This window comes from Nerophis ophidion, linkage group LG18, assembly GCF_033978795.1.
Source record: "Nerophis ophidion isolate RoL-2023_Sa linkage group LG18, RoL_Noph_v1.0, whole genome shotgun sequence".
NCBI lineage: Eukaryota > Metazoa > Chordata > Actinopteri > Syngnathiformes > Syngnathidae > Nerophis > Nerophis ophidion.
This window is the reverse complement of record NC_084628.1, coordinates 35,103,028-35,125,652: the sequence shown is the minus strand read 5'-3', so window position 1 is coordinate 35,125,652 and position 22,625 is coordinate 35,103,028. Positions and strand designations below refer to the sequence as shown.

General features: G+C 46.0%; 1 protein-coding gene across 5 annotated transcripts in view; it reads right to left on the bottom strand.

Annotated features, from left to right (window-relative positions):
• Positions 1–21,144, bottom strand: part of picalmb (phosphatidylinositol binding clathrin assembly protein b) — a 64,147-nt gene extending 43,003 nt beyond the window's left edge. For 2 of the 5 annotated variants that reach the window (XM_061878047.1, XM_061878051.1), the window contains exon 1: positions 20,446–21,144. In XM_061878047.1, the coding sequence (XP_061734031.1) occupies positions 20,446–20,575 (130 nt within the window). In that variant the 5' untranslated portion in view covers positions 20,576–21,144. The remainder of the gene's footprint in view (positions 1–20,445) is intronic. The other 3 variants (XM_061878049.1, XM_061878048.1, XM_061878050.1) reach the window with 2 other exon arrangements.
• Positions 21,145–22,625: the final 1,481 nt, after the last annotated feature.

Here is a 22,625-nt window from a genome sequence, read left to right as displayed (position 1 = left end):
CTAACAATAGTGTGAAAGTCCAGTCCATAGTAGATCTAACATAATAGTGAAAGTTGAGTCCATGGTGGGGCCAACAGGGGATCTATCCCGAGCAGAGACGGTTTACCAGCGCAGAGATGTCCCCAACGAGCGGTCCACCCCCGACTCTGGACAACCTGCACTTCATCCATGGCCACCGTACCTGTGCCCCCCCCCCACTTTAGCACCCCTGCACGGCGCCGCCGCTTAAATTGTTAAAATGTCATCCCATTCATCATCTCGTGGGAGGAATGTACCGTCACACCTCCAGTCCAGAGTATTTGGACAGTGACGGTTTTCTTATTTCTATACCATCCCAATGGATTTGAAATAAGGAGCAAACTGTGGGCTTTATATTGAGAGATTCACCCAAAATATGGCCCGTAACAATTAAGCCGCATGCACGGGACTTTTACCATGAATTGATAAGATGGCGCCCCCCGTGGCTGATGTCTTTGCGTCGTCCTCCCGACAACATTTACATTTTTTGTTTATTTTAGTACTAATTTGCATCCTAAATGCAAAGTTTTTGCACGCAACAGTGAGATATAACAGAGATGCACTTCTGTACATCGGAAAAGCTCACCATGAGCTCACTTATAGTCTGACTGACTTCAACTTTCTTCTAATACGAGAGCCAGCTAACCACAAAACAACAACAACAACAAGGTGGCGATGCAAACGAGCGGGGCTACATGCTAGGCTAAAGGCTAGATCTACACGACCACCACTACCTAGCTTGCTGCTAGCTAACGAGCGCTCGCTTGAAAACAAGCTGGATGAGCTGAGAACCAGGATTACATCCCAGAGTGAAATAAGAGAATGCTGTGCTCTTATTTTCACGGAAACCTGGCTTTCGGACAGCATCACAGACTCTGCTATCCAGCTGGAAACGCTCTCAGTCTACCGTGGAGACCGGACAAAGGCTTCAAGAAAGGCGAGAGGCGGCGGCGTCTGTGTTTACGTGAGTAACCGCTGGTGGTTGAAAGACACTGCTTAGACAACATTGAGTTTTTGATGGTGAAATGCAGACCTTTTTACCTACCAAGGGAGTTCAGTGCAGTGTTTATACTGTCTGTTTACATCCCGCCACAGGCGGATTCCACTACAGCGCTAAAGCTATTACATGACTTCATCAGTAAACAAGAGACCGCACACCCCGATGCTGCGTTCACGGTAGCTGGGGATTTTAACTACCGCAACCTAAAGAGTGTTTTCCCGAAATACCATCAATATGTGAACTTTCTTAGGGGAAAAAAACTCTCTGGACCAAGTTTACCGCAACGTGAGGGTAGCCTACAAGGCTGTACCCAGACCACACTTTGGACTATCTAATCACATCTCAGCTTTTCTATATCCAGCGTACAGACAGCGCCTCAAGCAAGCCCCCCCCCCCCCCAGTGAGAAAAACTGTACAAGTGTGGAGTGAAGACACTGAACTAGTGCTTCAGGACTGCTTTGGGAGTACAGACTGGGACATGTTCAAAGCTGTTGCTCAGAGGGATGATTGTACTGTGGACATAGAGGAATATGCTTCCAGTGTAACTGGCTACATAAGCACGTGTGTGGAAAACATTGTTCCCACAAAGCAATACGAGATATAACAAACCAAAAACCCTGGATTAACTGTCCAAGCTACATGCCCGCTCCACTGCATTTGTCTCAGGCAAAGCAGAGGACTACAAGAAGGCCAGATATGACCTGCGTAAATCCGTCAACGAGGCCAAGGGACAATATAGACAAAAACCGGAGGGATTCTACTCCACCACAGATTCCCGGCGCATGTGGCAAGGCCTGCAACACATCACAGACTACAAACAGGGGAGCAGGGGGGGTCACAAACAGCCAACGATCACTGCCAGATGAGCTGAATGAGTTCTACGCCCACTTCGAGGTTCTCAACACCAACCAACAGAGAGGGGTTCTGACCACAGAGCGCACGCAGGACCCACCACTCACTGTGACAACAGCAGAGGTAAGTACAGTTCTGAGGAGAACAAACCCACGGAAGGCAGCCGGCCCAGACAAACATCCCTGCCCAGGCCCTCAGGGTGTGTTCATCAGAGCTGGCTGACGTACTTGCTGACATATACAACTTGTCACTAGCACAAGCTGTTGTGCCCACCTGCTTCAAGACCACCACCATCGTGCCCCTGCCAAAGAAAAACACTGTGACCTGTCTGAATGACTATCACCCTGTTGCACTCACCCCAATAGTGATGAAGTGCTTCGAGAGGATAGTCATGTCACACATCAAGAAGACCATCCCAGACACACTAGACCCTCTACAGTTTACCTACCGGAAGAACCGGTCCACTGAGGATGCAGTCAACACCGTCATCCACACCACCCTCACCCACTTAGAGGGCAAGGACACCTACGCCAGGCTATTATTAATCGACTACAGCTCTGCTTTTAACACGGTCATCCCACAAAAACTCATTGCAAAACTCCTCAATGTTGGTCTGACACCAACTCTCTATGACTGGGTCCTGAACTTTCTCACAAACCGGCCCCAGTCAGTCAGAATCGGCAACCAGACATCAGGCACAAAAGGTTCTAAGCATAGGGGCCCCCCCAAGGCTGCGTGCTGAGCCCCCTACTGTACATCCTCTTCATACACGACTGTGTGGCCTCCCAGAACAACACCAGTATCATCAAGTTTGCAGATGATACTACGGTCGTCGGACAGATCACCAGGGGAGCTGAGGCAGCGTCCAGAAGGGAGGTAGTGGAACTGGTGGCCTGGTGTCAGGATAATAATCTCTCCTTGAACACAGACAATACCAGATGATTATTAACCCACGGAAAAGGAGTGCACAGTACACACCTTTGTACAAAGGGGGGACAAAGGTGGACAGGGTGAAAACCTTTAAATTCCTCGGGACCCACATCAGTGAGGACCTCACCTGGGATCACAACAGCTAACAAACAAAGAAAGCCCAGTAGCGACTGTACTTCCTAAGAAGGCTGAGAAAATTTGGTATGCCACCCAAAATTCTCAGCAACTTCCATAGAAGTACGGTTGAGAGTGTCCTTACCAGCTCAATCACAGTCTGGTATGGGAACTGCACTGCTAAGGACAGGAAGGCACTCCAGCGAGTGATTAAAACTGCTCAGTACATATCAGGAGCAGCCTTCCCCTCACTACAGGACATGTACTCTACCAGGGCTACCAGGAGAGCTCACAACATCATAAAAGACAGTACACACCCCCAGCACAGTCTCTTCAGCCTCATACCATCAGGCAGACAATACAGGAGCCTGAAATCCAGGACTACGAGACTGACAAACAGTTTCTACCTACAGGCCAACAGGCTTGTGAATGCTAACTTGTGAATGCTAGCTCCCCCGTCTTTACTTTCGTCTTTTTGAACAAAAGACAGCTACCTTGACCACCTCCGAACTGTGAACCATCACTGTAGACACATTTCACATTTGATCACTAAAGACACTTTAACTGCTGCTGTGACCCAAGGTCACCTCCATATTTATACTGTTGACTGTCAATCAGAATGTGCAATAATGTTATGTTACTTACTGTGCCTTGTATATACTTTTTATTTTTAGCTAAGTACCGTGCAACCTGTTGAAGGGTGGACTAGCAGAGGAAGATTTTCATTGTATGGCAAACTGTCTGTTTAACTGTGCATATGACAATAAACAATCTTGAATCTTAGTGTGGAACCCGACTTAAACAAGTTCAAAAACTTATTCGGGTGTTACCATTTATTGGTCAACTGTACGGAAAGTGTACTGTACTGTGCAATCTACTAATAAAAGTTTCAATCAATCAATCAATCAAATGGAAAGCGACATGAAAACACATATCGCTCTTCTCAAGAGCAGCGGGTGATGCTGTGGATCCCTTCTCAAAGAAGAAGTACTCCCAGGCGTTTCCGTCTAGTGACACTAAAACGACATCAGAACATTTGCTTGTAAAAGCTAAACATGTATAACCTTTTACTGTTTGCTAACAGTAATGATGACGGTGTGCACATGCCAGCATTTTGGTACTGGTAGTATGGCGAAGTCAAGTTTCTCAACTTATCCAAGACGATTAGCAACAGAAAAAATTACTTTTGAAAAATTAACTGTGGCGAATAGTAACACACTTCCAAATCTGTGCAATATTACCAAGTGGGTGAACAACGTAAGTAAGTAGCCAAACATTCAGTGGCTATATGTAATCTGAATCGAACATAAGTTTAATGACACCATGTTAAAGGTTTTGTTTGTTTTATTTATTTAATTTCTCCTTTCTTTGCCAAATTGAACAATTAGGACATCCGATCTGTATAACCAGAACTTCCTGTCCGAGTGTTTAACTTATCTTTATATTTGCGTGGCTGTGAAAAATGTCCATCCATCCATCAATCTTCTTCCGCTTATCAGAGGTCGGGTTGCGGGGGCAGCAGCCTAAACAGGGAAGCCCAGACTTCCCTCTCCCCAGCCACATCATCCAGTTCCTCCCGGGGGATCACGAGGCGTTCCCAGGCTAGCCGGGAGACATAGTTTTCCCAACGTGTCCTTGGTCTTCCCTATGGCCTCCTACCGGTTGGACGTTCCCTAAACACCTCCCGAGGAAGGCGTTCTGACCAGATGCCCGAACCACCTCATCTGGCTCCTCTCGATGTGGAGGAGCAGTGGCTTTACTTTGATTTCCTCCCGGATGACAGAGCTTCTCACCCTATCTCTAGGGGAGAGCCCTGCCACACGGCGGAGGAAACTCATTTCGGCCGCTTGTACCCGTGATCTAATCCTTTCGGTCATGACCCAAAGCTCGTGACCATAGGTGAGGATGGGAACATAGATCGAACGGTAAATTGAGAGCTTTGCCTTCCGGCTCAGCTCCTTCTTCACCACAACGTCCGCATTACAGAAGACGCGGCACCGATCCGCCTGTCGATCTCACCATCCACTCTTCCCCCACTCGTGAACAAGACTCCTAGGTACTTGAACTCCTCCACTTGGGGCAGGGCCTCCTCCCCAACCCGGAGATGGCACTCCACCCTTTTCCGGGAGAGAACCATGGACTCGGACTTGGAGGTGCTGATTCTCATTCCGGTCGCTTCACACGCGGCTGCGAACCGATCCAGTGAGAGCTGAAGATCCCGGCCAGATGAAGCCATCAGGACCATATCATCTGCAAAAAGCAGACCTAATCCCGCGGCCACCAAACTGGAAACCCTCAACGTCTTGACTGCGCCTAGAAATTCTGTCCATAAAGGTCATGAACAGAATTGGTGACAAAGGGCAGCCTTGGCGGAGTCCAACCCTCACTGGAAACGTGTCCGACTTACTGCCGGCAATGCGGACCAAGCTCTGGCACTGATCATGCAGGGAGCGGACTGCCACAATAAGAGAGTCCGATACCCCATACTCTCTGAGCACTCCCCACAGGACTTCCCGAGGGACACGGACGAATGCCTTCTCCAAGTCCACAAAGCAAATGTAGACTGGTTGGGTAAACTCCCATGCACCCTCAAGAACCCTGCCGAGAGTATAGAGCTGGTCCACAGTTCCATGATTAGGACAAAAAAGTGGGACCCTAAAAATATACTGTGGGACCCCATATTTATGACAATGGGGTTCCTGGGACAAACACTGAATTAATCAAAATATTTTGAAAGCTGCCTTACTTTGGTAGTTCAATTAAAAATGTACCGTACTTTTCGGAGTATAAGTAGCTCCGGAGTATAAGTCGCACCTGCCGAAAATGCATAATAAAGAAGGAAAAAAACATATACGTCGCACTGGAGTATAAGTCGCATTTTTGGGGGAAATGTATTTGATAAAACCCAACATCAAGAATAGACATTTGAAATAAATAAAGAATAGTGAACAACAGGCTGAATAAGTGTACGTTATATGACGGCTAAATAACCAACTGAGAAGGTGCCTGGTATGTTGACGTAACATATTATGGTAAGAGTCATTCAAATAAATATAACTTATAGAAGATGCTATAAGTTTACCAAACAATCTGGCACTCCTAATCGCTAAATCCGATGAAGTCTTATACGTCTAGTCTCTTACATGAATGAGCTAAATAATATTTGATATTTTACGGTAATGTGTTAATAAGGGGCTCAAAGGGGCTTCACGGTGGCAGAGGGGTTAGTGCGTCTGCCTCACAATACGAAGTTCCTGCAGTCCTGGGTTCAAATCCAGGCTCGGGATCTTTCTGTGTGGAGTTTGCATGTTCTCCCCGTGAATGCGTGGGTTCCCTCCGGGTACTCCGGCTTCCTCCCACTTCCAAAGACATGCACCTGGGGATAGGTTGATTGGCAACACTAAATTGGCCCTAGTGTGTGAATGTGAGTGTGAATGTTGTCTGTCTGTGTTGGCCCTGCGATGAGGTGGCGACTTGTCCAGGGTGTACTCCGCCTTCCGCCCGATTGTAGCTGAGATAGGCGCCAGCACCCCCCGCGACCCCGAAAGGGAATAAGCGGTAGGAAATGGATGGCTGGATGGGATGGTGTTAATAATTTCACACATAAGTCGCTCCTGAGTATAAGTTGCACCCCCGGCCAAACTATGAAAAAAAACTGTGAGTTATAGTCTGAAAAATACGGTAAACGTTACAGTCCAGAGATTCACTGCCCACAAATTGCTTCAATAATGTCATGTCAACACTATTCTCATTAGGGCTGGGCGATATGGCCTTTTTTAATATCGCGATATTTTTAGGCCATATCGCGATACACGATATATATCTTGGTATTTTGCCTTAGCCTTAAATGAACACTTGAAGCATATAATCACAGCAGTATGTGTCTACATTAAAACATTCTTCTTCATACTGCATTAATACATGCCCATTTTAAACTTTCATGCAGAGAAGGAAATCACGACTAAGTCAATTTACCAAAGCTGTATTTATTAAAGTTATTAGCAGGTGAGTTTTCAAACGATGCTACATATTAGCAGTAATGCTACTTCCGGTAACAACGCTTGTGCCTCATTACAGTTGTCTATGTGCCATATTCCCGCTTGAAGCCGAACCACCGCCAGACGATGGACCCCGTGCTGTTTTTCTTGGGAAATAATTCTTCCTTCATTTGTTACCAGATTCGCACCTTCTTTCTCTCGTATTATTCCTCGCAACACTTCGCTAGCATCACAGCTAACGTTAGCCACGCTGCTACATCTCTGCTAGGCAAGGCCGTATACGTATATGACGTATGACGTGACAGTATGTGACGTAAGAATGTGCGCTCGCTGTCTGTGAGGAGACAAGGAGTGAGAAGAGCCTGTAGTGTAATGCCCGCAGCCAAAAGCAACTGCGTGAGATCGTATACTCGAATATTACGATAGTCATTTTCTATATCACACAGAGACAAAACCGCGATATATCGTCCAGCCCTATTTTTCATCATTTGATGAACATGCAGCAAGGAGCGCTCAGTTTAACACATTCAAATATGGCCTTATTTGTGTATTGAATTAATGTTTTCTCCTCACTGACAAGCTCATAGGGACACTGCCAGAGATCAGTAAATCATACATGTGCTGTCCCACTTCTTCGCCACTCTTTTTTTTTTTTTTTTTTTTTTACATCCGCATGCGGGTTAAGAGATGCCGTGAACCCCGTTGACGCTAGCGACCAATGCCATCCGCGGCACGGACCAGATTGACAGGGGGTGAGGTGGGGGTGATTAGGCCTCCCTTACCGTCCTATATTTGACTCCCTCAAAAGGCGAGGGACTCTCAGTAGGACATGGTAACCTTCACGAGAAGCGGCGTTAGCATGGGTGACTGGCTGCACTGCCGAGTGAAGAGCGAGGACGACAAATATGCAGGAAGAACTGACAGCGCCGCCATGTCACAGTGCATATTCAGTTTTTGACTCTCGCTTTAAATACAACCATGACTGTATTTGTGTGACAGGCTGTAAAGTGCATCAAAAAACAAATACATTACAATATTTATGATATACTGTAAATCATATTTTAAATCTCCAAACTAAGGTTCAAATTATACAGATTACAAAAGAGGTGACACACCTAAGGAATGATATGAATCATGTTACGTGTATTTGTGCTCAAAGTACACTGACACAGGCTCACACACAGTACAAAGTCTAACAACTTCTGACACCTCCGGGGGAATCATCCGAGCAGGACAACAGGTGTGCAACCTGCAACACAAGGGGGACTATGGGCATTAAACCACCCGCATAATCTAAAGTACTCTTAAACAAAGTATCTCTATTGTTGAATTAGTCACCCAACAACTTTGACTCAGAGCATGATCAATTTGACGGCGTGGCGCAGTGGAAGAGTGGCCGTGCACAACCCGAGGGTCCATGGGTCAATCCCCACCTAGTACCAACCTCGTCACGTCCGTTGTGTCCTGAGCAAGAGACTTCACCCTTGCTCCTGATGGGTGCTGCTTAGCGCCTTGCATGGCAGCTCCCTCCATCAGTGTGTGAATGGGTAAATGTGGAAGTAGTGTCACAAGCGCTTTGAGAACCTTGAAGGTAGAAAAGCGCTATGCAAGTACAACCCATTTACCATTTACTAACTACCATCTCTAATGCAATGTTTTTCAAGCACTGTGCGCCGTGGGAGATTAAATCATTTCACCTAGTTGGGTTAAAGAATATTTTTTGCAAACCAGTAATTAAAATCCGCAAATAATGTGCCATTGTTGAGTGTCTGTGCTGTCTAGAGCTCGGCAAACTTACCACGTTATGTGTGTATGTATGTATGTATGTATATATATATATATATATATATATATATATATATATAGATATATATATATATATATATATATATATATATATATATATATATATATATATATATATATATATATATATATATATATCTCAATAGGTGGCAGCTGGTAGCTAATTGCTTTGTTGATGTCGGGAACATTGTTTGTCGTGATCACAATATTGCACACCACAGCAGAAGGCAGTGTGAAGGTAAAAAGGTATTTAACGCTTAAACGTAAAATAAACAAAAGGCGAGTGAGAAAAGGCATTGAAGCTTGGGGATGGCTACGCAGAACGAAACTAAAACTGAACTGGCTACATCCATCCATCTTCTTCCGCTTATCAGAGGTCAGGTCGAGGGGGCAGCAGCCTAAGCAGGGAAGTCCAGACCTTCCTCTCCCCAGCCACTTCGTCCAGCTCTTCCCGGGGGATCCCGAGGCGTTCCCAGGCCAGCCCGGAGACATAGTCTTCCCAACATGTCCCGGGTCTTCCCGGTGGCCTCCTATCGGTTGGACGTGCCCTAAACACCCCCTTAGGAAGGTGTTCGGGTGGCATCTCGACCAGATGCCCGCACCACCTCATCTGGCTTCTCTCGATGTGGAGGAGCAGCGGCTTTACTTTGAGCTCCTCACCCTATGCCTAAGGGAGAGCCCCGCCACCCGGCAGAGGAAACTCCTTTCGACCGCTTGTACCCGTGATCTTGTCCTTTCGGTCATAACCCAAAGCTCATGACCATAGGTAAGGATGGGAACGTATATCGACCGGTAAATTGAGAGCTTTGCCTTTCGGCTTAGCTCCTTCTTCACCGCAACTGGCTACAAAGTAAACAAAAACAGAATGCTGAATGACAGCAAAGACTCACAGCGTGTGGAGCAGACAGTATCCACCAAGTACCACCGTACATGACATGACAATGTCCACACAAAGAAGGATAAAAAAACAACTTCAATAGTCTAGATTGCTAAAAACAAAGCAGGTGTGTGGAATAGTGCTCAAAGAAAACATGAAACTGCTACAGGAAAATACCAACAAAACAGGAAAAACCACTAAAATAGGAGTGCAGGACAAGAAATAAAACACTACACAGGAAAACATCAAACAACTCAAAATACATAACGGCGTGATTTGACGGGTGGTGACAGTACACGTACTTTGAGACAAGAGCTGGTGATGAGCTTGGTTAGGATTTAAAGTCATATCTAATCTACGACGACAACTTTTTAAGGTCAATATCGGCTGCTGAGTCTCATGTTTTGTAGGATTTCTGCCTCTTGTGTGCCTCTCATTTTTTTCAATGAAGAAAATGTGCCTTGGGTGTTAAAAGGTTAGAAAACACTGCTCTAATGCAGTGGTCCCCAACCTTTTTTGCACCACGGACCGGTTTAATGTAGGCACTATTTTCAGGGACCGGCTTTCCACTTGTGCCAGGTAAATATAACAAAAAAAGGTGCATGAAAATTACAACTCACTATAACGCTAAATTAGCCCTGGACATGTTTATTTGCAATGCGATGCAAATGGAAATCTTTCTATGGCCACAATCGGTCACATTTATGTTGTATATATTCATTAATGTGCATTGTGTCATGTCAAAAAGTTATAAAAATATCCATCCATCCATTCAATTTCTACCGCTTAGTCCCTTTATCAGAGGTCCGGTCGCGGGGGCAGCAGCCTAAGCAGGGAAGCCGAGACTTCCTTCTCCCCAGCCACTTCGTCTAGCTCTTCCTGGGGGATTCCAAGGCATTCCCAGGCCAGCCGGGAGACAGTCCCACCAACGTATCCTGGGTCTTCCCCGTGGCCTCCTACCGGTTGGACGTCCCCTTAACACCTCCCTAAGGAGGCGTTCAGGTGGAATCCTGACCAGATGCCCGAGCCACCTCATCTGGCTTCTCTCGATGTGGAAGAGCAGCGGCTTTACTTTGAGCTCCACCCGGATGGCAGAGCTTCTCACCCTATCTCTAAGGGAGAGCCCCGCCACCCGGCGGAGAAAATTAATTTCCGCCGCTTGTACCTGTGATCTTGTCCTTTCGGTTATAACCCAAAGTTCATGACCATAGGTGAGGATGGGAACGTAGATCGACCGGTAAATTGAGCTTTGCCTTCCGGCTCAGCTCCTTCTTCACCACAACGGATAGTTACAACGTCCGCATTACTGAAGACGCCGCAACGAGCCGCCTGTCGATCTCACGATCCACTCTTCCCTCACTCGTGAACAAAACTCCGAGGTACTTGAACTCCCTCACTTGGGGTAGGGTCTCCTCCCCAACCCGGAGATGGCACTAAAACCCTTTTCCGGGCGAGAACCATGGACTCGGACTTGAAGGTGCTGATTCTCATTCCGGTCGCTTCACACTCGGCTGCGAACCGATCCAGTAAGAGCTGAAGATCCCAGCCAGATGAAGCCATCAGGACCACATCATCTGCAAAAACCAAAGACCTAATCCCGCAACCACCAAACCGGAACCCCTCAACGCCTTGACTGGGCCTAGAAATACTGTCCATAAAAGTTATGAACAGAATAAGTGATAAAAGACAGCCTTGGCAGAGTCCAACCCTCACTGGAAATGTGTCCGACTTACTGCCAGCAATGCGGACCAAGCACTGACACTGATCATTATGGGAGCGGACCGCCACAATAAGACAGTCCGATACCCCATACTCTCTGAGCACTCCCCACAGGACTTCCCGAGGGACACGGACGAATGCGTTCTCCAAGTCCACAAAGCACATGTAGACTGGTTGGGCAAACTCCCATGCACCTCCAAATCCGAGTCCATGGTTCTCTCCCGGAAAAGGGTGGAGCACCATCTCCGGGTTGGGGAGGAGACCCTGCCCCAAGTGGAGGAGTTCAAGTACCTAGGAGTCTTGTTCACGAGTGGGGGAAGAGTGGAACCCTGCCGAGAGTATAGAGCTGGTTCACTGTTCCACGACCAGGACGAAAACCACACTATTCCTCCTGAATCCGAGGTTTGACTATCCAGCGGAGCCTCCTCTTTAGTACACCTGAATAAACCTTACCGAGAAGGCTGAAGAGTGTGATCCCACGATAGTTGGAACCCGACCTCCGGCCCCCCTTCTTAAAGAGAGGGACCACCACCCCGGTCTGCCAATCCAGAGGGTACCACCACCGATGTCCACGCGATGCTGCAGAGTCTTGTCAACCAAGACAGCCCCACAGCATCCAGAGCCTTAAGGAACTCTGGGCGGATCTCATCCACCCCTGGGGCCTTACCACCGAGGTGCTTTTTAACTGCCTCGGCAACCTCAGCCCCACAAATAGGAGAGCCCGCCACAGATTACCCTGGCATTGCTTCCTCAAAGGAAGACGTGTTGGTGGGATTGAGGAGGTCTTCGAAGTATTCCTGCCACCTATCCACAACATCCGCAGTTGAGGTCAGCAGAACACCATCCGCACCATACATGGTGTTGACAGTGTACTGCTTCCCCTTCCTGAGGCGGGGGATGGTGGTCCAGCATCGCTTCGAAGCAGTCCGGAAGTTGTTTTCCAGGGCTTCACCGAACTCCTCCCATTTCCGAGTTTTTGCCTCCGCGAACGCTGAAGCTGCCCACCGCTTGGCCTGTCGGTACCTGTCCACTGCCTCCGGAGTCCTATGAGCCAAAAGAAACCGATAGGACGCCTTCTTCAGCTTGAAGACATCTCTTACTGCTGGTGTCCACCAACGGGTTCTTGGATTACCGCCCCGACAGGCACCAACTACCTGGCGACCACAGCTCCAATCAGCCACCTCGACAATAGAGGTGCGAAACATGGTCCACTCGGACTCAACGTCCAGCACCTCCCTCGTGACATGTTCAAAGTTCTTCCGGAGGTGGGAATTGAAACTTTCTCTGACAGGAGACTCTGCCAGATGTTCCCAGCAAACCCTCACAGTGCGTTTGGGCCTGCCAGGTCTGTCCAGCATCCTCCCCCACCATCGCAGCCAACTAACCACCAGGTGGTGATCGGTAGAAAGCTCCGCCCCTCTCTTCACCCGAGTGTCCGAAACATGAGGCCGCAAATCCACAACTAAAAACTCCATTTCCATTTGAGTTGGGAAATAGTGTTAGCTGTAAATATAAACGGAAAACTATGATCTGCAAATCATTTTCTACCCATATTCAGTTGAAAATGCTACGAAGACAACATATTTGATGTTCAAACTGATAAACTGTTTTTTTTGCTAATAATCATTAACTTTAGAATTTGATGCCAGGTACACGTGACATAGGAAATGGGAAAGGTGGCAATAAATACAGATAAAGTTGAGAAATACTCATCAAACACTTGTTTGGAACATCCCACAGGTGTGCAGGCTAATTGGGAACAGGTGGGTGCCATGATTGGGTATAAAAGCAGCTTCCATGAAATGCTAAGTAATTCACAAACAAGGATGGGGCGAGGGTCACCAATTTGTAAGCAAATTGTCAAACAGTTTTAGAACATTTCACCATCTACGGTCCGTAAAATCATCAAAAGGTTCAGAGTCTGGAGAAATCCATCCATCCATCCATCATCTTCCGCTTATCAGAGGTCGGGTCGCGGGGGCAACAGCCTAAGCAGGGAAACCCAGACTTCCCTCTCCCCAGCCACTTCGTCTAGCTCTTCCCGGGGGATCCCGAGGCGTTCCCAGGCCAGCCGGGAGACATAGTCTTCCCAACGTGTCCTGGGTCTTCCCCGTGGCCTCCTACCGGTTGGATGTGCCCTAAACACCTCCCTAGACAGGCGTTCGGGTGGCATCCTGACCAGATGCCCGAACCACCTCATCTGGCTCCTCTCGATGTGAAGGAGCAGCGGCTTTACTTTGAGCTCCTCCCGGATGGCAGAGCTTCTCACCCTATCTCTAAGGGAGAGCCCCGCCACACGGCGGAGGAAACTCATTTCGGCCGCTTGTACCCGTGATCTTATCCTTTCGGTCATGACCCAAAGCTCATGACCATAGGTGAGGATGGGAACGTAGATCGACCGGTAAATTGAGAGCTTTGCCTTCCGGCTGAGCTCCTTCTTCACCACAACGGATCGGTACAACGTCCGCATTACTGAAGACGCCGCACCAATCCGCCTGTCGATCTCACGATCCACTCTTCCCTCACTCGTGAACAAGACTCCTACGTACTTGAACTCCTCCACTTGGGGCAGGGTCTCCTCCCCAACCCGGAGATGGCACTCCACCCTTTTCCGGGCGAGAACCATGGACTCGGACTTGGAGGTGCTGATTCTCATTCCGGTCGCTTCACACTCGGCTGCGAACAGATCCAGCGAGAGCTGAAGATCCCGGTCAGATGAAGCATTCAGGACCACATCATCTGCAAAAAGCAGAGACCTAATCCTAGGGTTACCAAACCGGAACCCCTCAACGCCTTGACTGCGCCTAGAAATTATGTCCATAAAAGTTATGAACAGAATCGGTGACAAAGGACAGCCTTGGCGGAGTCCAACCCTCACTGGAAATGTGTTCGACTTACTGCCGGCAATGCGAACCAAGCTCTGGCACTGATCGTACAGGGAACGGACCGCCACAATAAGACAGTCCGATACCCCATACTCTCTGAGCACTCCCCACAGGACTTCCCGAGGGACACGGTCGAATGCCTTCTCCAAGTCCACAAAGCACATGTAGACTGGTTGGGCAAACTCCCATGCACCCTCAAGAACCCTGCCGAGAGTATAGAGCTGGTCCACAGTTCCACGACCAGGACGAAAACCACACTGTTCCTCCTGAATCCGAGGTTCGACTATCCGACGTAGCCTCCTCTCCAGTACACCTGAATAAACCGTACCGGGAAGGCTGAGTGTGATCCCACGATAGTTGGAACACACCCTCCGGTCCCCCTTCTTAAAGAGAGGAACCACCACCCCGGTCTGCCAATCCAGAGGTACCGCCCCCGATGTCCACGCGATGCTGCAAAGTCTTGTCAACCAAGACAGCCCCACAGCATCCAGAGCCTTAAGGAACTCCGGGCGGATCTCTTCCACCCCTGGGGCCTTGCCACCAAGGAGCTTTTTAACTACCTCAGCGACCTCAGCCCCAGAAATAGGAGAGTCCACCACAGATTCCCCAGGCACTGCTTCCTCATAGGAAGACGTGTTGGTGGGATTGAGGAGGTCTTCGAAGTATTCCTTCCACCTATCCACAACATCCGCAGTCGAGGTCAGCAGAACACCATCCGCACCATACACGGTGTTGATAGTGCACTGCTTCCCCTTCCTGAGGCGGCGGACGGTGGTCCAGAATCGCTTCGAAGCCGTCCGGAAGTCGTTTTCCATGGCTTCCCCGAACTCTTCCCATGTCCGAGTTTTTGCCTCCGCGACCGCTGAAGCTGCACACCGCTTGGCCTGTCGGTACCTGTCCACTGCCTCCGGAGTCCTATGAGCCAAAAGGACCCGATAGGACGACTCCTTCAGCTTGACGGCATCCCTCACCGCTGGTGTCCACCAAGGGGTTTTAGGATTGCCGCCCCGACAGGCACCAACTACCTTGCGGCCACAGCTCCGATCTGCCGCCTCGACAATAGAGGGGCGGAACATGGTCCACCCGGACTGTTGAACGACTAAAGCCCTACATAAAACAAGAATGAGAAATAATTCCACTTTCAAAGATTCAACAATTACTTTCCTCAGTTCCCAAACGTTTATTGAGTGTTGTTAAAAGAAAAGGTGATGTAACACAGTGGTGAACATGCCCTTTCCTAACTACTTTGGCACATCTTGCAGCCATGAAATTCTAAGTTAATTATTATTTGCAAAAAAAAAAATAAAGTTTATGAGTTTGAACATCAAATATCTTGTCTTTGTAGTGCATTCAACTGAAAATCGGTTGAAAGGGATTTGCAAATCATTGTATTCCGTTTATATTAACATCAAACACAATTTCCCAACTCATATGGAAACGGGGTTTGTACAAAGTCGATCATGGAACTGCGGCCTAGGGTGTCCTGGTGCCAAGCGCACATACGGACAGACACCCTTATGTTTGAACATGGTGTTTGTTATGGACAAACTGTGACGAGCACAAAAGTCCAATAACAAAACACCACTCGGGTTCAGATCCGGGCGGCCATTCTTCCCAATCAAGCCTCTCCAGGTTTCACTGTCATTGCCAACATGAGTGTTGAAGTCCCCCAGCAGAACAAGGGAATCACCCGAGGGAGCACTCGCCAGTACTCCCTCGAGTGTACCCAAAAAGGGTGGGTACTCTTAACTGTTGTTTGGTGTGTTGTTCAAAGATGAGTGAAAATGGAAAAAGATCCCACTGTTTATATTAAACATACTTCACTGCTGAGAGTATTTGGCAAGCACTGTTTTGTCCTACTAATTCCTTTCTGCCTAATTTTGTCCACCAAATGTTTTATGCTGTGCATTAATGCACAAAAAGGTGATCTTTGTTGATTTTATTGATTCGCCGGAGTGCTTATCAGGCATATTTAGCCAATCCATGACTGCAAGCTAATCAATGCTAACATGCTATTTAGGCTAGCTGGATTGCATCATGATGCCTCGTTTGTAAGTATATTTGAGCTCATTTAATTTCCTTTACATATGACTTTTGTGTATTTAATTTATATTTATATTTTTTATATTTCCACAAGTTAGATTGGCTGTATTTCTCATAGTTGTTTGTGTGCCATGTTGTTCCAGACCACAGTAAACGTTACCCAGCTTGCAAAGATTGTGATTAATCTATTAGAAGAAGACAGCCTGCAGTTTCCTTTAACTTGGACACACACATCTATACCTTTGGCCATTCTGAGCCAGTAATTTCCAGAAGTTATCTCACCCTCTGAGAAGCCTTCGTTTTACTAATGATTTACAATGCTGCAAAAATGTGTAGAATGAAATATAAAATACAACATTTCTGTCAATGAAGATTTGCATCAGCCTTTAATAGTAGGCTTGTCTAGCTAGTATACCATATTTCCTTGAATTGCCGCAGGGCATATATTATGCGCCTGCCTTGAATTAATGCCGGGTCAAACTCGCTTCCCAAAATAATTAGCGCATGCTTAGTATTACTGCCTGGTCAAACTCGAGACACTTCTCCTGTCATCATTTTCAAAATGGAGGAGGCTGATTTCAATATCGGTAATTTGAAATCGCATAAAGGGAAGACGATTAAAGGCCTACTGAAACCCACTACTACCCACCATGCAGTCTGATAGTTTATATATCAATGATGAAATATTAACATTGCAACACGTTCCAATACAGCCTTTTTAGTTTACTAAAATACCATTTTAATTTCCCGGGAGTTTCTTCTTGAAAACGTCGGGAAATGATGACGTACACGCGTGACGTCACGGGCTGTTAGGAAATATGAGCGCTGCACACACACACAGCTAAAAGTCGTCTGCTTTAACCGCATAATTACATAGTATTTTTTGAGATCTGTGTTGGTGAATCTTATGCAATTTGTTCAATTAATATTGGAGAAGTCAAAGTAGAAAGATGGAGTTGGGAAGCTTTAGCCTTTAGCCACACAAACACACAGTGATTCCTTGTTTAAAATTCCCGGAGGTGAAACTTTACTATGGATCACAGCGAACATGGATACCGACCGAATGTCAACCAGCAGGTTTCGGTGAGAAAATTGTGGTAAAAAGTCGCTTCTTCCGGAGATCAGCTGAGCTTGTGCCGCCCATAAAGCTACCGTCGACTTCCCTGAGACACTGCACGTCAACACACCCGCGGACACACACCTCTGACTATCAGGTACTGTTAATCTCACTAAAACACTAGCAACACAATAGAAAGATAAGGGATTTCACAGAATTATCCTCGTAAATGTGTCTAAAAACATCTGAATCCGTCCCAATGCAATCGCGTTTTTTTTTCTAGTCCATCGCTATCAATATCAGCAAACACAAATCTTTCATCCTCGCTCAAATTAATGGGGAAATTGTCGTTTTCTCGGTCCGAATAGCTCTTTTTGTTGTAGGCTCCCATTAAAAACAATGTGAGGATGTGAGGAGCCAACAGAATGTGACGTCATCGTCTGCGACTTCCGGTAGAGGCAGGAATTTTCTGTTAGCAAGAAAAGGTGCGAACTTTATCGTGGATGTTCTTTACTAAATCCTTTCAGCAAAAATATGGCAACATCGCGAAATGATCAAGTATGACACATGGAATGGACCTGCTATCCCCGTTTAAATAAAAAAAATCTAATTTCAGTAGAACTTTTAATGTTAGGCTAGTCTAGCTAATATACCATATTTCCTTGAATTGCCGCAGGGCATATAGTATGCGCCTGCCTTGAATTACTGCCGGGTCAAACTCGCTTCCCAAAATAATTAGCGCGTGCTTAGTATTACCGCCTGGTCAAACTCGTGACAATTCTCCTGTCATCACTTTTAAAATGGAGGCTGATTTATATACCGGTAATTTGAAATTGCATAAAGGGAAGAAGATTAAGAGCTATTCAGTAGGATTTAAAGGCCTACTGAAATCAGATTTTCCTATTCAAACGGGGACAGCAGGTCCATTCTATGTGTCATACTTGATCATTTCGAAATATTGCCATATTTTTGCTGAAAGGATTTAGTAGAGAACATCCATGATAAAGTTTGCAACTTTCGGTGTTAATAGAAATGCCCTGCCTCTACCCGAAGTCGCAGACGATGACGTCACGTTTGATGGCTCCTCACATATTCACATTATTTTTAATGGGAGCCTCCAATAAAAAGTGCTATTCGGACCGAGAAAACGACAATTTCCCCATTAATTTTAGCGAGGATGAAAGATTCGTGTTTGAGAATATTGATAGCGAAGGACTAGAAAAAAAATGATTTAAAAAAATAACGCGATTGCTTTGGGACGGATTCCGATGTTTTTAGAGACATTTACTAGGATAATTCTGGGAAATCCCTTATCTTTCTATTGTCTTGCTAGTGTTTTAGTGAGTTAAATAGTACCTGATAGTCTGAAGGGTGTCTCCACGGGTGTCTTGACGCGTAGTGTCTCAGGGGAGTCGACGGCAGCTATGGACGGCACAAGCTTAGCTTTTCTCCGGTAAGAACTGACTTTTGAACCAGAATTTTCTCACCGAAACCTGCTGGTTGACATTTGGTAAGGATCCAAGTTGGCTTGACAGCGCTCTGATTCATAGGAAAGTTTCACCTCCAGGAATTTTAAACAAGGAATCACCGTGTGTTTGTGTGGCTAAAGGCTAAAGCTTCCCAACTCCATCTTTCTACTGTGACTTCTCCAATATTAATTGAACAAATTGCAAATGATTCAGCAACACAGATCTCCAAAACACTGTGTAATTATGCCGTTAAAGCAGACGACTTTTAGCTGTGTGTGTGTGTGCAGCGTTCATATTTCCTTAAAACCCATGACGTCTTGCGTACACGTCATCATTACACGACGTTTTCAAAACGAAACTCTCGGGAAATTTAAAATTGTAATTTAGTAAACTAAAAAGGCCGTATTGGCATGTGTTGCAATGTTATATTTCATCATTGATATATAAACTATCAGACTGCGTGGTGGGTAGTAGTGGGTTTCAGTAGGCCTTTAAGGTCCAAGCATACATCACACAATTTTTTACTCCACACCTTTGGTAAGTGCCGGGGCAAGAAGAGGTTTTAAAATAAATAGCGCATGCTTACTTTTACCGCATGCCTTTGGTAAGCGCAGGAGTGAGAAGAGTTTTTAAATTAGCGCATGCTTAGTATTACCGCCTGGTCGAACTCATGACGTCACGAGTGACACTTCCCCTGTCATCATTTTCAAAATGGAGGAGGGTTATTTCAATACCGGTAATTTGAAATCGCGTAAAGGGAAGATTAAGAGTTATTCAGTAGGATTTAAGATCCAAGCTTACATCACACTCAAATTTTTACTGCATACCTTTGGTAAGTGCCGGAGTGAGAAGAGGTTTTAAATTAATTAGCGCCCAGGCGGCAATTCAAGGAAATACGGTATACATACATCATGTGTTGCCTTCCTCGTAACACTTACCGTATTTCCTTGAATTGCCGCAGGGCATATAGTATGCGCCTGCCTTGAATTACTGCCGGGTCAAACTCGCTTCCCAAAATAATTAGCGCATGCTTAGTATTACCGCCTGGTCAAAATCATGACGTCACGAGTGACACTTCCCCTGTCATCATTTTCAAATTGGAGGCTAATTTCAATACCGGTAATTTGAAATTGAGTAAAGAGAAAAAGATTAAGATCTATTGAGTAGGATTTAAGGTCCAAGCTTACATCACACTCAAATTTTTACTGCATACCTTTGGTAAGTGCCGGAGTGAGAAGATGTTTTAAAATAATTAGCGCATGCTTACTTTTACCGCATCCCTTTGGTAAGCGCAGGAGTGAGAAGAGGTTTGAAATTAATTAGCGCCCGGGCGGCTATTCAAGGAAATACGGTATACATACATCATGTGTTGCCTTCCTTGTAACACTTATACAACGATTTTGAGTTTTTGCGGCCCTATAAATATTGTTTTTTGTATTTTTGGTCCAATAAGGCTCTTTCATCATTTCTGGTTGCCGACCCCTGCTATGGAAAAATATAATGTTAATGTGCCATTGTGTCTACATTTTTTAACGGTTTGAGTCCAACCCAAGTTAGCATGTTGCTATCAGGCTTTGCGGCCTAGTCGCCGTCAGCCACGAATCCAAGATGGTTTCGGCTTACAAACAAGTTGTTTAAAAATAAAAATAAAAAAGAGACATTTAGGCTCATACTCACAGTCTAAGTGCTTCTTTTTCGGGCCCATTATCTCGTGAGTGGTGGCCTTGCATACTGTTTTGGACACGGCGGATCCCGTTACACTGTGCTGGGCTGCCGTTATCCGGTCCGTGATGCTCTGTCCCGACATCTTCGCTCACTCCGTGCGACCCAAAAAAAAAAAGCCTTCAAAAAATGCAGATCCGCGCTGTTGTTTATCTTCGTAAATGAGCCCTGGCGAGGGGGGGGGGAAAAAGTGACAGAAATAATCCACCTAACCTGGCCGGACTCCTCCTTCCCTTCCCCACCGTAGTGGAAGTATGCAATCAAAGCTAAGCTAGTCGGAGTCAGGCTATTATAATAAGGAGACAATAACAAATGTTACAATATGTCGTCGCGGCCCTAATTGCTGTCATAAGGGATGCGGTGTTGGCCGCTTTCATTCCACTGTGGAACACACCGGACCCCCGCCTGCCAGCCAGCCTGCCTGCCTGTGTCTGTCTGCCGCCGCTCCGCCTCCCCGAACCGCCGCCACTAGCCGATAACAGCGCAATGGAGGAAGAGGAAGAAGGACGCAGACGGGGCCCGAGGTGGGGGGGAAATGGCGGAACTTGTCATAGACAACGCGACGCCCCGCTGACCCAGGATCAGATGAAACACCGCCGGGCATACAACAGTCCAGTGTGGCGCAGGTGCACTAGAACTGACCTCAATCCAGCTGAGGATAACAACGGAAAAAAAAAAAATGCACAAAATGCTCAATCACAGCTGCCCTAATGACATGATGACGCGTGTATTGATGTATTGTTAATTTTATGGATTAAATAGTGGTTTCAACAATAAAATGTATTATCATGAAGGAATGGCATGATTTTATTTGTTTGGAATATGAGAAATTACACGTCCGAAAGAAAAGTAGTAAGAAGAAGTAGAGTTTACTTCATGTGTAAACATGTTCACCTGTTACATTTTCTAACAGTGGGAGAATGTGCTTCAAAATGTTAAAGAGCACTTTTTTTTGCATGTGTTAAAAAGGGCTGTTTAAAACTTACTCAAAGTTACAATTTTAAAAATATAAAAATATCTCCACCGGCTAGCTTATGTTACCATTAGTGGTTTGGTAGAAAATATATATATTTTTAAAGTGGTTTGTATTTTCCGCAATTACTAATTATAATAAAAAAATATAGCTTTATTTTTTTAAGTGGTTATATGTTTTCCTCAATTACTAATTGCATTGATTAAAAAAAGCTTGTCGGCCCCAGGAATTAGTCCAAGAGACGCAACTACGACAAATACTAGTTTTCTGTTGTGTTTTGGTTATGCTAGAATACACATTATGCATTAATTGGAGAGATAGTGGGCAGCCTAGGACATAGTCCGGTCTCTTGTTCGCTTTCTTGGGTCTGTTCTGGTCTATAGCCGGTTGTGCATGGGTCCAGTATGGCGCGGGTCCACTATAACTGACTGTGGAGGTTGCCCTCCAGGGGGTTCTTTGGTCGACCAAGCATTGAAATGACAGCCCTGTTCAGGTTCACAACACAGTTTTATTTTGCAAGAAGTCCGTGGGTTGCTTTCCAGCAAGTGTCTCTAGTCTCTCGCGCTCTTGCTCCAGCTCCAACAACGTCTCTCCTCCCGGTTTGCTGCTTATACAGAGCAACAGGTGACTAAATAACAAGGCCCAGGTGGGCCATCTACGCACGTGTCGCCAACTTCGAGGCCGGTCCAGGCACACCCCGCTTCGCTGCAGGCCCGCGGGCCACGCCCCCTTCCACACTGATCTCAATCCAGCTGAGGATAAAAACAAAAACAAAAAAATCCTGCACAAAATGCTCAATCACAGCAGCCCGAATGACAAAATGACGCATGTATTGATTTATTGTTAATTTTATGGATTAAATAGTGGTTTCAACAATAAAATGTGTTATCATGAAGGAATGGCATGATTTTATTTGTTCGGAATATGAGAAATTACATGTCCGAAAGAAAAGTAGTAAGAAGAAGTAGAGTTTACTTCATGTGTAATCATGTTCACCTGTTACATTTTCTAACAGTGGGAGAATGTGCTTCAAAATGTTAAAGAGCACTTTTTTTTGCATGTGTTAAAAAGGGCTGTTTAAAACTTACTCAAAGTTACAATTTTAAAAATAGAAAAATAACTCCACCGGCTAGCTTATGTTGTTACCATTAATGGTTTGGTA